This window comes from Phyllostomus discolor, chromosome 6, assembly GCF_004126475.2.
Source record: "Phyllostomus discolor isolate MPI-MPIP mPhyDis1 chromosome 6, mPhyDis1.pri.v3, whole genome shotgun sequence".
NCBI classification, from domain to species: Eukaryota; Metazoa; Chordata; class Mammalia; order Chiroptera; family Phyllostomidae; genus Phyllostomus; species Phyllostomus discolor.
In genome coordinates this window covers 159,073,144-159,088,889 of record NC_040908.2, presented here as the reverse complement: position 1 = coordinate 159,088,889, position 15,746 = coordinate 159,073,144, and the positions used below count along the sequence as shown (strand labels likewise).

The following is a 15,746-nucleotide window of genomic DNA, read 5'->3' as shown; positions in this document are numbered from 1 at the left end:
TTGTGATTTCTGACTGCATTACAACACAGACTGACTGCATCACATTTATCAAAGTTTGTTTTGTTACTTCTGTCTCTTTTGTTCTGACCTCAGCTACATAAATTCTGTCATCAGATCCTCTCTGATTAATTGTCATGTCATTCTTCCCATGAATTCCTTAATTAAAAAAATATATATGTATTTGGGGTTTTCCCAATCTATTTGTTAAGTTTTTTAATGAAATGATACCATATTTAAAAGCATTTTATTGTTAGAGCAGCTCAAATATGTGCAGTTTATTAGAATAAGTGGTTTAAGTGCTAACTTGTCATGTGGTAACTTTTATTGCTAATACATAGGATTTGACCTAAATTCGGCCTTCTCCAACATTTTATGTGAGTACTTTCTATTTTCTCTGCTTTCAATCTTCCCAATAATTCTATGAAAATGTTTTCTTTTGCCCTGGCTGCTGTGGCTTCCTGTGCTGAGTGCCAGCCTGTGAACTGAAAGGTCTCCAGTTTGAATCCTAGTCAGGGCATGTGCCTGGGTTGTGGGGCAGGTCCCCAGTTGGGGGCATGCAAGAGGCAACTGATCAATGTATCTCTCACACATCAATGTTACTCTCCCTCTTAAATTTTTTTTGTCCTGATATTGACAATTCTTTTAGGTAATTCTTACATTGTCTTTCCCAGAAGATCATCAATGTGTTTTATATTCCATTTTTAATCCAAATGGCTCCCCTCTCACTGATGGGATCATGTTAATGTATTGAAACTGGAGCTTGACTTGCATTATGAATTAAAATAATGTACAAAATATAACTAGCAGCATATTATGTGCCTTTAAGACTGACACAAATTTTCTATGGGTGGATTAAAAATTACATACATGATTATGATAACCAGCTGAACAAAACATATCCTCCTCTTAGTGTTATAGTATGGGCTAAAAATGAAACTTTCAATTCAGATTCTATTACCACTTTTATTCCTAATTTAAATAACTGTTGGACCATGCAGGAAACACTTTTTTCTATAATTTTTAACTGAGTCCTTGCTGTTTAGACATATTGAATTTTCTTTCTATGTTCAATGATTATTTCTTACTGTTTGTTATATTTTTAATTACTGATCTTTATGAACTTAATTGCTACTTTTACCTAGTTGTTATTTTACTGAATCCGGAATCAACAACATAAAATCAATCAAGTGTAATAATCTGAAAGAACAATGGCATCTCCTATTTTTGCTTATCATTCCCCCACTTACGCCACAGAATTTTAAGAATGTAGAAAAACACATACTATCAAGAGTTAAGGTTCCCCCAAATAATACAAATGACCAAATATTTGCCTAACTAGGAGAATATAATGAAGAACATTTAAAAACCAAATTGAATGAAACCCAAGCTGTCATATGATTTTATATTAAATCATAATCCATGTTCTTAAAAAATCTTGATTATTTTCATTCAATAACCTAATAAAATTGGACAATTTTTAAAGATACTAACTCATAAACTATTATAACTCATTAGGTTGTTAGTGTGTCAAACATCTAATTCAAAACATTCTACAGGTATTTTAAAATGTAATTTTATTCACACATTTTAGCTTCAGTATTTATTTTCTTTTGAGAGAAAATTTAATGTTATAATTATATAAGGTAGTTTTCAACTCTTTACTTGTGTTTTAATGTGTTAGTAGGAAAACAACTAATAAAATTCATTGGCAAATTAACCATTTGATTCAAGGTTTTGTAAATAACATGAGTTGGGCCTGTGTGTCAAAACTCAAAATTTCCATTTGATTCTGTAGTGAGCAGCATCAACCTTTGACCCTCGGCCATAGTCCTGGTTCCTGAACTGCAGCTGAGAAATTATTCACTGAAAAGAAATAAATATGAAGATATAGGTCACATTGAGTCACAATATTGGTGATTGGACAGGGCAATAAGAATTCTAAAATTTTGAATATCTTCAAGTTTGTTCCATGAGGTTTCAACATGAAGAATGTCACTGAAGTTACTACATTTATACTGAAGGGCTTCACAGACAATCTAGAACTGCAAATTATCTTATTCTTCCTGTTTCTAGTGATTTACCTGTTCACTCTGATGGGAAATTTAGGGCTGGTTGTATTGGTCATTGGGGATTCCCGGCTCCACAACCCCATGTACTATTTTCTGTGTGTGCTGTCATCAGTGGATGCCTGCTTTTCCTCAGTAATGACTCCAAATATGTTAGTAGATTTTCTGTCAAGGAATAAGGTCATTTCACTCCTTGGATGTGCATCACAGATGTTTCTTGGTGTTACATTTGGGACCACGGAATGCTTCCTCTTGGCTGCAATGGCATATGATCGCTATGTGGCAATCTATAACCCTCTCCTGTATTCAGTCAGCATGTCACCCAGAGTCTATGTGCCACTCACCATTGCTTCCTACATCGCAGGCATTTTAAATGCCTCTGTACACACAGTGGCCACATTTAGCCTATCCTTCTGTGCCTCCAGTGAAATCAGACATGTCTTTTGTGACATCCCTCCTCTCCTTGCTATTGCCTGTTCTGACACTCACACAAACCAGCTTCTTCTCTTCTACTTTGTGGGCTCCATTGAGATTGTCACTATCCTGATTGTCCTGATCTCCTATGGCTTCATTCTGTTGGCCATTCTGAGGATGCGCTCTGCGGAGGGGAGGAGAAAAGCCTTCTCTACATGTGGCTCTCACCTAACTGGAGTGTCAATTTATCACGGAACCACTGTCTTCATGTATGTGAGACCGAGTTCCAACTATGCTTTGGACCATGACATGATAGTGTCAACGTTTTACACCATCGTGATTCCCATGCTGAATCCCCTCATCTACAGTCTGAGGAACAAAGATGTGAAAGAGGCAATGAAAAGAGTGTTTGGGGAAAATGGGTTTATCAATAAAGTACGTTTTTACCCTAATCATTATTTGAAATGACTTAAGAATGATGTTTGTTGTCTTTATACCAAAACTTATAATAAAAATGTTTTTATTAGTTTATTAGTGTCTCTGTTCTTCTTAAACCTTTTTTTATATGTAGAGAAGAACCACACCTCCAACTGTGCAGTTTCCCTGTGCAGAAAAACCGTTCATTCTTAGATACACATGCACAGAAATATATATATTTACACACATGCTGATAGTGATTGCATTTTCTTGTCAGAGCTGCCATAATAATGTACAGCAGACTAGTTAGTGGCTTATACAATAGAAATTTATTTCTCAGTGTTCTATAACTGGGAAGTCTGAGATCAATGAAAGACAAGGTTGATTTCATCTGAGGCTTTTCTCCTTGGCTTGTACATAGCCATCTTCTCCCTGTGTCTTCACTTCTTTTATCTCAGAGTGTCTGTGTCCTAATATCCTCCATGTATAAAGATACCTGACATATTGGATTAGGGTCCATGGAAAGGACCTAATTTTAACATAATAACTTCACTAAGCCCCTATTTCCAAATGCATGCAATAGCATTCTGCAGTATAGGTATTAGGATTTCAACATATGAATACTGATACACACACACACACACACACACACATGAATATATACATATATATAGTCATGCATACATGAAATATTTTCTTTAAAATGAATAATATTGACTTTCATGTCATACAACTTGAATTAGATAAGATTCCAGGTTGCAATTATAAGTAACTTTAGTATTACATCTAACAAGCTTGAGCAAATACCAGCTAATTGACACCAAAACTGTGGCTCACCTATTCTCATATCAGTTTCCATGAAATCATTGGCGTCTGAGTCTAGATGAAAGCACTCTGCTCCCTCCTCAGGTCCATACATTGACAGCAATTCTAAGTCCAGCCTGAGGTTTGGAGACCACAGATAATGTTTGCAAATTGTTGGTGTCATTACCATGCTGTGTGTGTGTATTTCATTACCTTTCATTATTTTGTCAAATACAAAACAAATACAAAATCCATTTTTTCATTTCTCACAATATACAGAGAGTGACATTGACATTTATAAAGATCATACGTAAACTTAAACATGACAAAGGACAAGCACCATCTGGAAGGTAAGGCACACCCAGCTTGCAGTTTAAACTCTTCCCACAACTGAGCCCCAGTTCATCTTGACACTTTTCCCTAGAGGCCTGGTCTTGACGCAGCTCTGGTTCTGTTTTACTCTGACCAGTCCCACCCTGAGATGCCTGTGCAGATGCTCCCACTCCTCAGTCCCAGGACCCAGGAGCCAAGATGCAGAAAAACGTGCCTGCTGTGTTCATGTTCGGCACTGCTGCCCGCAGACCTCACTTTCATGGCAAGTGCGTGTGTCCTTCAAGAACAATTTTAAGTGGCAGTTGTCCTTCCTTCTTTCTTTTTGCCTTCCTTCTACTATAATTATTACTATTATTATTAATTTGTTTTCATTGCTCGAAAACATTTTTATTTCCAACCAAAAAGAAAAACTCCTTAGAACATAGAGTGCTGAGTATTTCTCCTTTTTCATTGTTGTTGAAGTACAGTTGTCTCCATTTTCCCCTCACTACTCCTCCCCAGCCAATCCATCTCCACCTCCCACCCTCAATCCTAACCCCCTGTGGCTTTTTCCATGTGTCCTTCATACATGTTCTTTAACAACCTTTCTCCTTCTTTCCCCTGTTATCTCCTTCCCCCCTCCCTTCTGGTTACTGTCAGTTTGTTCTTATTTCAATGACTCTGGTTATATTTTGCTTGCTTGTTTGTTTTGTTGATTAGGTTCCACTTTCAGGTGAGATCATAAGGCATTTGTCTGTCACTGCCCAGCTTACTTCACTTGGCATAGTGTTCTCTAGTTCCATCCATGCTGTCATGAAGGGTAGGAGCTCCTTCTTTCTCTCTGCTGCTTAGAATTCCATTGTGTAAAGGTACCATAGTGTTTTGATCCACTCATTTACTGATGGGCTCCTAGGCTGCTTCCAGCACTTGGCTATTGTAAATTGTGCTGCTATGAACATTGGGGTTCATAGGTTATTTTGAATTTGTGTTTCAAGGTTCTGAGGTTATTTTTTCAAGGTGGAATTACTATGTTTAAATAACGCCTCAGCAGTATAAACACAGAGCATCTCTTTTCACAATATATTCCCCCAACAATTTTTTTGCAATCTTCCTCATGTTTACAATTACTTAAACATGCTATTCACGCAATTCCCTCTTTTAAACGTGTCTTCTTATTGAGGTCTGATATGCTAATTATGATTTTTTCCCACAATTGTTTCTTTTTTGTTTTTCCATTGCAGTTTACATTCCATATTATCCTGCTGTAGTTTCCAATGTACAACAAAGTGTCTTACTGCTACACATACTCACCTAGCCCATACACGTTTCTCACAGCATTGCTGATTGTATTCCCTGTGCTGTAATCTGCATCTGTGTTACTGCTCTGTAACTACCCGTTTGTACTTTTCAGTCCCTTCAACGTTCTCATCCAGCCTTCAACCCCTTCTCCCCTGACAACTATCAGTTCATGTATGTCTTGTAGAAGAAAGTGATATGAACCAACTTCCTGTTTACAAGTATCACTCTGGCTCTAGAATAAATTCAAGCGGTATAAGGACAAAATATAGGGACAAGCTAGGAGGGTGTAGAAATAATCCTAAAACTGAGAAGATGTTTCATTGTTGGGGGTGGGGAAGTGCACAGCAGAGAAAGTGTTGAGAAGTACTCAGACTCCAAATATATTCTGTAATTAGAATCAAAGACCTGGCTGGTGTAGCTCAGTGGTTTGAGCGCGGGCTGGGAACCAAAGTGTCCCAGGTTCGATTCCCAGCCAGGGTACATTCCTGGGTTGCAGGCCATAACCCCCAGCAACCGCACATTGATGTTTCTCTCCCTCTCTGTCTCTCTCTCTCTCTCTCTCTGTCTCCCTCCCTCCCTCCCTTCCCTCTCTAAAAATAAATAAATAAAATCTTAAAAAAAAAAGAATCAAAGTAATATGCTGATGTATTGGATATAAGTTGTATGACATAAATGGAATATTCCAGGAACATTCTTTTTTTGAATGGTGTTTTATTTAATTTTTTATTTACTTTTTCTTTTTATTGTTGTTTAGATTCTTAAGTCTTTGCCTGAACATGTAGAAAAGTGACTTTCCTTATATGAAATAAACATTCGGATATTGCTAACACCTAACAACTGAAAGTTATCTTGTGAAGATAAGCTCTGTTACCTTTATATCTAAAGCCTTTTAAATATTATCTGGCACATGGTAAATGCTCACCAAAATGTATTATTACCATTATGCCTATCAATTATTTTGAAATAAACAGCTGTTCATAGTTTTGGCACGCTTTACTCTTGTCTCATTTTTATTGTATTTTTATTAAATAGCATTTTGGCATGACATCATAAAAAAGAAGATTATGTCTTAACTTACTTAAGACTGCATCTTACGTAAAATATAATGTGTGCTAATCTAACAAGGAAATTTCAAGGCAGATGTGAATAGCCTAAATTACGTTGGCTGTAGGTTCCAGTACAAGTGTGTAATAACATTATATACATCATTTCTAAAATTTAATGTAAAGAGGCTAAAATACTTTAATTTAATTATAATTTGAATTTAACTAGCTTTTCCTCACCTTTCATGTTATCTACAACTCAGAATTAGTTCACCGTTTTTGCCAACACTTCATGAAGACACATTTCTTAATCATAGACATGAACATAGAAAGGTAAAAATATATTTTTCAAAAACCACATGGAAAATAAAAAGAGCCCATGAATTTATGAAATGACATAAGGCTTCCACAAGATGAGAGATGAGCTATAAAATCATATTATTAAACAAAAGAGATGCTCATCAAATACTTGCTTCTAATTGCAAACAAAAACAAATCAAAATCGCTGTGAATATAGAGCCTAGATCAAATGGATATTGGAACAAAAATAAGTTTTATTTTTTAAAAATATTTTATTTATTTATTTTTAGAGAGGGGAAGGGAGGGAGAAAGGGAGAGAAACATTAATGTGTGGTTTCTACTTGAGTGCTCCCTACTGGAGACGTGCCCTGACTGGAAATCGAACTGGCAACCCTTTGGTTTGCAGTCTGGTGCTCAATCCATTGAGCCACACCAGTCAAGGCAAAAATCAGTCATATTTTTAAATGGCATTGCCATATAAGGGAATAAAAAATTAAATAGAGAAAAATAATGCATAATAAAAAGATTAAATAACAGCTGTTTTGTATTAGTAAAAAAAATAACTTTTATAATGGAGGCTGCACTTTAAACATTTAAAAATATTCAGGAAGAATAATCAAGTATCATTTCACAAAGAAAACAATATAAAATTCAAAGAAGTAAAAATTCTATAATTGAATAAAATATATAGCTAGTTATAAAAGCTTAACAGAAAGTCAAATTTAATGATGAAAGAAGATTTGACTTGGGGTGGGAGACACACCATGCAATATAGCTGGTGTATCATAGAATTAACTGTACAATTGAACCTGTGTAATTTTATTCACCAACATCACCACAATAAATTTCATTTTTTAAAAATTCACCAGTGTGGAGAAGAGAGCTAATAGACAGTAGGTGGAAGACACACCACACAAAGCAGAAGGGGTTTATCAGCTAACACATGTTACTCTACTGGGTCTGGCAATGTGCCATGAGGCCCGAGTGCCCCTAGACCTTCCTGCTGGGTATACCAGAAACCTAAGCCCTGACTACTGTGTACCTGGGCTACATATCAGGGTTGTTTTTGCAGTGAGCTGCCACTAGCAATGAGGTAATGTTCCTGTAAACAAAGAATAGGCATGAATCTGTTTACCATAAAAGTGGTCCCCAAAACTCAGTGGTCCTCTCCTATAATACAGCCCACTGTGTGTGCCTTCATCCTTCTATACCCACCTTCTATACACAAACTCGTGGGACCTGGGAAGGTATGGGGAACTGGTGTGAATATGAACTGTGGCTATTACTTTTGTTCCGAGTAATAATGTCCTTTGCTGGTGATCTAAAAATCTTGTGTTTCAAGTCCTAATTTCTCAAAGAGCAACAGGCTGCCAGGATACTTTTTCCCCCTGAAAGTATTTTTATTACTTTTTAAATTAAATGTGTTAGGGTGACAATGCTAGTAGGATTCTACATGTTTTCATTGTATAAATCAATGATACATTGTCAGCATATTGCATTGTGTGCCCACCACCCAAAGTCAAATCTTTCATCACCATGTTTGACCCCATTTGCCCTTCACTACCTCACAACCCCCTTCACTTTGACAACCACCATATGACTGTCTATGAGTTTTGTTTTTTTGCATGTCATGTTTGTTCGTTTGTTGCTTTCAGTTTTAAAAAACAATTCCTTCTACAATTGCAACAAAAAGAACAAAATACATAGGAATAAACTTAATAAAAGATGTGAAAGACTTATCCATACTGAAGATAGCAAAGCACTACTAGAAGAAATGGAAAAAGACACAATGAAATAGAAAGACCTTCTGTGATCATGGATTAGAAGAATGAATACAGTTAAAATGTCCATATAACCTGGCTAGATTTTAAATTGCCTGAAGTCCAACACACTTAGTTGTCCTTGAAAATTCATACCCATATAATTGGCAAAAATTTTGAAGGGTTAACTCTCTATGCTTCTGGAGATGCAGGGATAGGGGCCCTCTTGAGATATGTTGTAGCCTTTTGGAGGAACAATTTGAAAGTGTCTGATATATACTTGATGTGTACTTGCAGGGAAATTTTAAAAATTGTATATATCAGAAAAGAACAGATTTTACATGTCAAGCAAATTCATTCAAGTGGTTTTCAAAAAAAAACAAACACTGAAAATTTAAGGAAAAAATTTAAATAACCTTTAAATAACAAAAAAAATTCAAACAGAAATTCCAGATTATACACAGGAAAGGGTTTAAACCTAAGGAAAATTTTAGCACTCTACCTAACTAAAGGTTTCTTAGTTGTCACAAAATTTATCAATTCTTAGCTTTACAATGTGTCTTGTAGAATATGAAACACAAAAGCTAAGAATTTAATTTAATAATTTGTTTTAAATGACCACCACAAGCCTATAAATATCAGGAGAAAGGCAATGATTTTTTAACATTGAAGTCCATAACAATGTGAATTTCAAAAGACATGTTTCTGGAAATGTCCAAGATTATATTTGTTTAAGTAAAGAAGTTTCAACAGAAATACAAATGAAAGGACTTCATTGCTTTTTGGAGAGAAGAAGAAAATACTCCACAGGAAAGGAGAGAAATGTTAACTGTTTAGAAACGATGTTACTTTAATTGCCTGGAGTCCTCTCTCTTCTGCATGAGTCTTTTGAGAGCATTTTTCACTTCTTTATTCCTAAGGCTGTAAATGAGTGGATTCAGCATGGGAATCACAATAGTATAAAACACAGAAGCCACTTGATCTTTGCCCAAGGTATAGGACTTGCGTGGTTTTAAATATGTAAAAATGGTAGTGCCATAAAAGATGGTGACTCCCAGGAGATGGGAGGCACATGTAGAGAAGGCTTTTTGCTTTCCTGAAGTGGAAGTAATTTTCAGTACAGTGGTCAGAATGAACAGGTAAGACACAGATATTGTGACAAGAGAAACCATTAGAGCAGAGCCAGCACAAATGAATATCATGATTTCCACACTACGTGTGTCAGTGCAGGACAGGTCTAGGATTGGGGAAGTGTCACAGAAAAAGTGATGGATTACATTGGAGTCACAGAAATCCAGTCTGCTCATGAAAAGCACATTGATCACAGAGTTTGTAAAGCCAATGAAATAGGACCCAAAGATGAGGGAGCAGCAGAATCTTTTGGACATAACAACAGGGTAGTGCAGAGGATTGCAGATAGCTACATAGCGATCATAGGCCATTGAGGAGAGAAGGAAACATTCAGCGACACCCAAGAAGACAAAAAAGTACATTTGGGTGAAGCAGCTTATAGATGAAATGTGCTTTGTGGAGGTCAGTAAGTTGTGTAAGGTTTTAGGAGTGATGGCTGTTGAGTAAGTAAGGTCAAGAAATGATAGGTGCCTGAGAAAAAAATACATGGGAGTGTGAAGCTGGAGATCCAGGTGGATGATCAGTATCATCCCTGTGTTTCCCAGCACACTGATCAGGTATATGATGAGAAATATGATAAAGAGGACCAGCTGGATCTCTTCAGATTCTGTCAGCCCCATAAGGATGAAGTCAGACACATGTGTGTTATTCCTTCTGTCCATTCTATCCAACTGCTTCAAACTGTGGAGAAAGAAAGGTGATACCTGGCAGGAATGAGTTCATGAATGTTTATTGAAATTGCTTTAATATTTCTAAGAATTAATAATAATTAGTGGACTGCAGAACATGATGAGAAATTACATTTGATTGCAAAGTATGTAAGTGAGCATACATTGACCCTTTGGCATGGTATAATCAAAACTATCATCTTTTGTAATTATGATAAGCCTGACACTGTTCTGAATCTTTTTCTTTATTAGCATATTTCCTCCACATGAGAACATTATTCCATGTGTGCTATCTTATAGGCTCATTTTCAAAAATGCATTAAAGAGCACAGACAATTTAAGTAACTTATTCAGAGTCAGAGCTATTAAATGGTGGCTCTGCTGTTCTACCAAGAGAGAGTGACTTCAGAGAACAGGCTCATTATACCATATTTCTAGCTACAACTGAAAAAACCTGAGGAAAAAAATTCTTGATATACTATATAATAAACAATTATAAAAACAGTTTTAATGCATGATTTACTATCTTACACATTAGTATTAATTTGCAGAAGATATATTTTTCAATGTGAGCATTTGAAATGGGATTTGTTTCAAAAAAAATGTTTCAAAAACATGTATATTGCTTGTAGAGCACAATTCCATCAACTCATAGTTCTGGTTTCACAAAGCCTGGCATTTCTTAGGGTAAGGTCTGAGTGATATGTTTATGTATATATTTTGTAAAATGCCTTCTTTCTATTTCGTCCTAACTAAAACTCTTAAATTTTCAGAGTAATACTTACCAAGAGCCAAAGTCAGGGGAGAAAGAAGAAAACCGTCTTCCAATATTATCAGGCAAGAAATTTGTCAACCTTTTCTCACAAATAAAACATGAAAACTATTCGAGTCAAAAATTTCTATAATACACTCTTTCCTTAGAGTTAAATTATTTATAAAATTTTGGCCACTCATCTTGCTTTATTCTGAGTTGAAAAAGAGAAAAACTCCACTTAGAATTTTGTGAAGGCGCTGGTCACACAGAAAATCTGCAGCAAATTGTGTCTGAAAGGGAATTCAGGCAGCTGTTGTGAACACAAGTGGAGCAGAGAATTTGTTGTCTGTCTCCCAGGGCACCCCATAATAACTGAGGATTGAGGACAAGGCAACATTGCTCTTCCCTGGGGACCAGTCTCCAAGGAAGCTTTTCTGGCATGTTTCCAAGGACAATAGCTCAGGGACTAAATGCAACTATGTCATGTTTTGAGAAAATAGTTGCCTTTTCCCTTAGACGGCACATGGTGAAGAACCTGGTTTCAACCTCTTTTGTGATCCTTTAAGGTTTAACTGGGTTGGTGGAGAAGCCATTTATAGAGACATCTGCAATCGCTCTGTCACTGAAACCATCAAAGATGGATTAATTCATTTTTCACAATGAAACATTTTTATGTTCACTTGTGTGATACTATCACACTATCACTGTTCATTAGAAAATAATTAGAATGCAACAAAATTCAAAGAACAAAATGAGAACAGGTGTGAAATGTTGGAACATTTTGATGAATTCCCCTTAATTATTTGTCTTTATTAATGCATATGTATGAATCTACAGTTTTGCATAATTACTACTACACTGTATGTTTAGCCTCCACCACCCATTTTGTGAGCAAGATTCCATGACACATTATGACCAATGTTACATCAGCCTTTGATAAACCCACAATGTCTCGTCTTGTGCATGGACTTGTGTCCCATCTCCGGCCTCTCTCTAATGGGTCATCAGCTGACAAGCGTTTTAAAGCATCACAAGGAAAATATAGTGTTGGCTCCCCATTTTGGTTTGGCAATCACCCCACTCTTCTACGTAGCAGTACTTCTACAACTTAACTGTTGTATTGTCCTCTGTATACAATCAAGTGTTTTCTGTTTTTTTCAAACTGTATCCAGCTTCATTAAAGATACTTTTCATAAACACTCATGGTATTTCAGGCAGGACATAGGCAGCCAATTGTTAACAGTGTACAACAACTTTCAAACTCCCTTCTTCAGTGGACTGCCAAAATCAGAAAGCCACTACAAAACCCAATGGAGTCTTCATCTGCTGCTCTGAATGGGGCGAGTTTAGAGTGGGGGTGGACATTTCACATTAGCATGTTGTTTAACAGCTTTTCACCTGATGACCCTGGCTTCCAGGAAATGCAATGAAAATGGCAGAATTATCAGTCTGTAGGTCCACAATGTAAAAAGGGAGCTGTTGCTCTCTTGAGAGACACAATCTCCATGGTGACACTGGAAAGTCCAGATTGCTGAACATACTGGTAACCAAGTTTTGGCGGTTATGGTCAGAACAGGTCTTTGGGCTTTAGGGAATCAAGTCCATGCTTAAAGTGGAGAGAAAGGAAAGGACATAAAAACGAATTTACTTTTACCATACCACAAGGTGTCTGTGCCAAGGTGGCTAATGTGTGTCAATATCAAGGGATCCCTCCTCCCAGGAACCAAGAGGAAGTCTCTCAAAACTAGACAGGAAAGGCAGTCTTTTTCCCTATGTCAGTCCAGTTCTGCAGACTTCCTATTATTAATATTCCATGTTCTTCATTCAGAAACAATAATGGTGTTCTGAGTGCTAACAATATAGCTTAAAAAAGTAAGACAAAATTCTGCATTTTTATAAAACTTGGTAACAAACAGTATTTCAAACTGTACAGTTACCAGAAATACAAAGTTATCAAACATGCACACACTTCACTTGGCCTCTCCACCACCTTCAGCTTTCTGTGCCTGGTCTGTTTTGGCATCTCCATTATCTGCAGGGTTATTCCTTCCTTGCCAGCTCAGCTTTCCCCTTTTCTCTGTGGGTATGTTCTCTCCCTTCTTGGCAGGGGCCTTTTTAGGCTTGGGCTCTGGCTTTGGAGGAACAGGTTTGGCCAATGACCTGGTGGATCTTCTCTCTGGTTCATCCTTCACCTTGGCTTTATCTCCTTGAAAATGCCCCTCAGCCTTTCTCTTGGGCAAGATGGTGAGGGCTGTGGTAAAAGTCAGGCTGGAAGTGGGGATGCAGCAGATGGTGGGCTTTGGTGGATCCAGGGGTCATTCTTGCCTCCTCTTCACACTACTAAGGCTCTAGATGGGGGAGTTGAAAAGTTATTATACATAATCGAGTGTATTCTTATCCATTAATTTAAAATATATGAAAAGAAAGCTACAGTTTTATGTTGGGATTTAGTTTTCTAAGATGTAGAAGCAAAGGAAGAATTTGAAAAGACATACACTGCTCCCTGGCTGGTGTGGCTCAGGAGATTGAGGGCTGGCCTGCGAACCAAACAGTTGCTGGTTCAATTCCCAGTTTAGGGCAGATGAGTTGCAGGCCAGTTTCCCAGGTGGGGGTGAGTGTACAAGAGGCCATCACACATTGATGTTTCTCTCCTTCTCTCTCTCCCTCCCTTGCCCTCTATAGGTAGATAGATGACAGATAGATGGATGGATAGATAGATAGAGAGTTATACACTGAAAATAAGTTTCACTGAAATCACACATTGATGTTTCTCTCCTTCTCTTTCTCCCTCCCTTGCCCTCTATAAATAGAAGGATGGGTAGATAGATAGATAGATAGATAGATAAAGAGATATACACCAAAAATAAGTTTAAAATATTCTTGTGAATATTGGATTACTTCATGAAAAGTGAAATCATTCTTCTTGCAGATATAAAAGTGCCTCTGATGGCCCTGGAGGGGACGTCTCAGTTGTCTGGAGGGTCATTCCATAAAACAAATGTTTTGGGTTCAATTCCTTGTGAGGGTAGACAAATTGGTTGCATATTTGATCCCTAGTAGGGGCACACATAAGAGGCAACCAATTGATGTTTCTAGGTCACATTGATGTTTCTCTCTCGTGTTCTGTCTTTCCATTCCTCTTTCTAAAATCTATAAACATACACTTTGGTGAGGATTTTTAAAACATCTGTTAAAACGAACTTTTATAGGAAAGTCTGTTATTACTCTAGAAATTCAGAAGATAATTTTTAGTGTGGTTAAAGATCCACTTTTTAAATGTCATTATTTATTATTTTTTTCCATTACTATTTATCGTCCTTATACCCTCTTCCATTCTACCCACCACTTCCCAGGTAGTCACCACACTGTTGTTCTTGTCCATGGGTCCTTTGTGTTTTTGGCTCAATGCCTACAATCCCAAATCCAAAACAGTGGTCAACTTCCTTTCTATCTATGAATCGGTGTCTATTTCGCTTGTTGGTTCAGTTGAGTGAAATCATATGGCATTTGTCTTTCTCTGACTGGCTTCTTTCACTTGGCATAATGTTCTCCAGGTCCATCCATGCTGTAGCAAAGGTAAGATTTTCTTTTTTTATGGACAAGTAGTATTCCATAGTGTAAATTGCCATAGTTATTTTATCCATTCATCTACTGATAGACACTTAGTTGACTCTTTTGAATTAGTAAAATAAAAAAGATGAAAGTTCAGTTCTAAAAATAATGATGCACATTATTTAAATAATTGCTTCTGTACAGCAAAAGAAACCATCAACAAAATGAAAAGGGTACCCATTGTCTGGAATAACATATTTACTGATGATACATCTGACAAGGGGTTTAATCTCTAGGAGTATGGAAAATTTACACAAGTCAACACCAGAAAGTCAACCCAATTAAGAAATAATCAAAGGACCTGAATAGACACATCTCCAAAGGAGGACATACAGATGACCAAAAGACACTTGAAGGAATATTCAGTGTCAGTAATCATCAGAGAGATGCAAATTCAAACCACAATGACGACATGTTACCTGACCTGTCAGAATGGCCAACATCAATAAATCACCAAACAACAAGTGTTGGTGACAATGTAAAAGAAAGAGAACTCTTGTGCAATGTTGGTGGGAATGCAGACTATGCAGTGCTATGGAAAACAGTATGGACTTTCATCAAAAATTTAAAAATGGAATTGTCTTTTGACCCTGTGATCCCACTTTTTGCTCATCAAGATGCAAAGATAAGGGCCCTAGTGATAAGACCATGCTAAGACCTTTTGGGTAAAAAATGGACAATCTAAAAATTCCACAAATTACATACATCAAATATGTACAGATTTTAAATGTCAAATTTACTTCAATAAAGTGGTTTTCAAAAATACACATATGTGGAAAATGAAAAAGTATGTTTTTAAATAACCCTTAAATAATAGAAAGATAAAAGAAATTTCAGATTATGTACAGGAAAAAAAAATGTAATGTAACAGACCTTTTAGCATTCTACCTAAGCTCAGGTTTGCCACAAAATTTTTCACTTCTTAACTTTAAAACATGTCTTGTAGAATACAAAACAAATGAGTCAAGAATTTAGTTTAAAAATTTATTTTTAATGACCACAAGAAGCCTATAAATATTGAGGAAAAGGCAATAAATTTTAACATACACAGAATATCAAAAGGAAGTTTACTGAGATTTATTGCTACATCACAAAAAGGTAAAGATTTAATATTTTTAGAAAGTGGCCACTAAAGATATATCACTTATCTGCTTTTGTCACTGCAC

The 15,746-nt window shown here is 36.5% G+C and overlaps 2 protein-coding genes across 2 annotated transcripts; one reads left to right on the top strand and one right to left on the bottom strand.

The window, feature by feature from the left end:
* The first annotated feature begins 1,800 nt into the window (after positions 1–1,800).
* Positions 1,801–9,684, top strand: LOC114499071 (olfactory receptor 5T2-like). The gene is made up of 2 exons (XM_028515026.2): positions 1,801–2,887; positions 9,657–9,684. The coding sequence occupies exons 1-2, from the start codon at positions 1,983–1,985 to the stop codon at positions 9,682–9,684; spliced, it is 933 nt and encodes a 310-aa protein (XP_028370827.2). The 5' UTR covers positions 1,801–1,982.
* Positions 9,029–11,218, bottom strand: LOC114500234 (olfactory receptor 8H1-like). Its single transcript, XM_028516873.2, has 2 exons — positions 11,000–11,218; positions 9,029–10,250 (listed from the first exon to the last, which is right to left on the bottom strand). Exon 2 carries the CDS (start codon positions 10,206–10,208, stop codon positions 9,261–9,263), a length of 948 nt encoding a protein of 315 aa, XP_028372674.1. The 5' UTR covers positions 10,209–10,250; positions 11,000–11,218; the 3' UTR covers positions 9,029–9,260.
* Between the last annotated feature and the right edge of the window lie 4,528 nt (positions 11,219–15,746).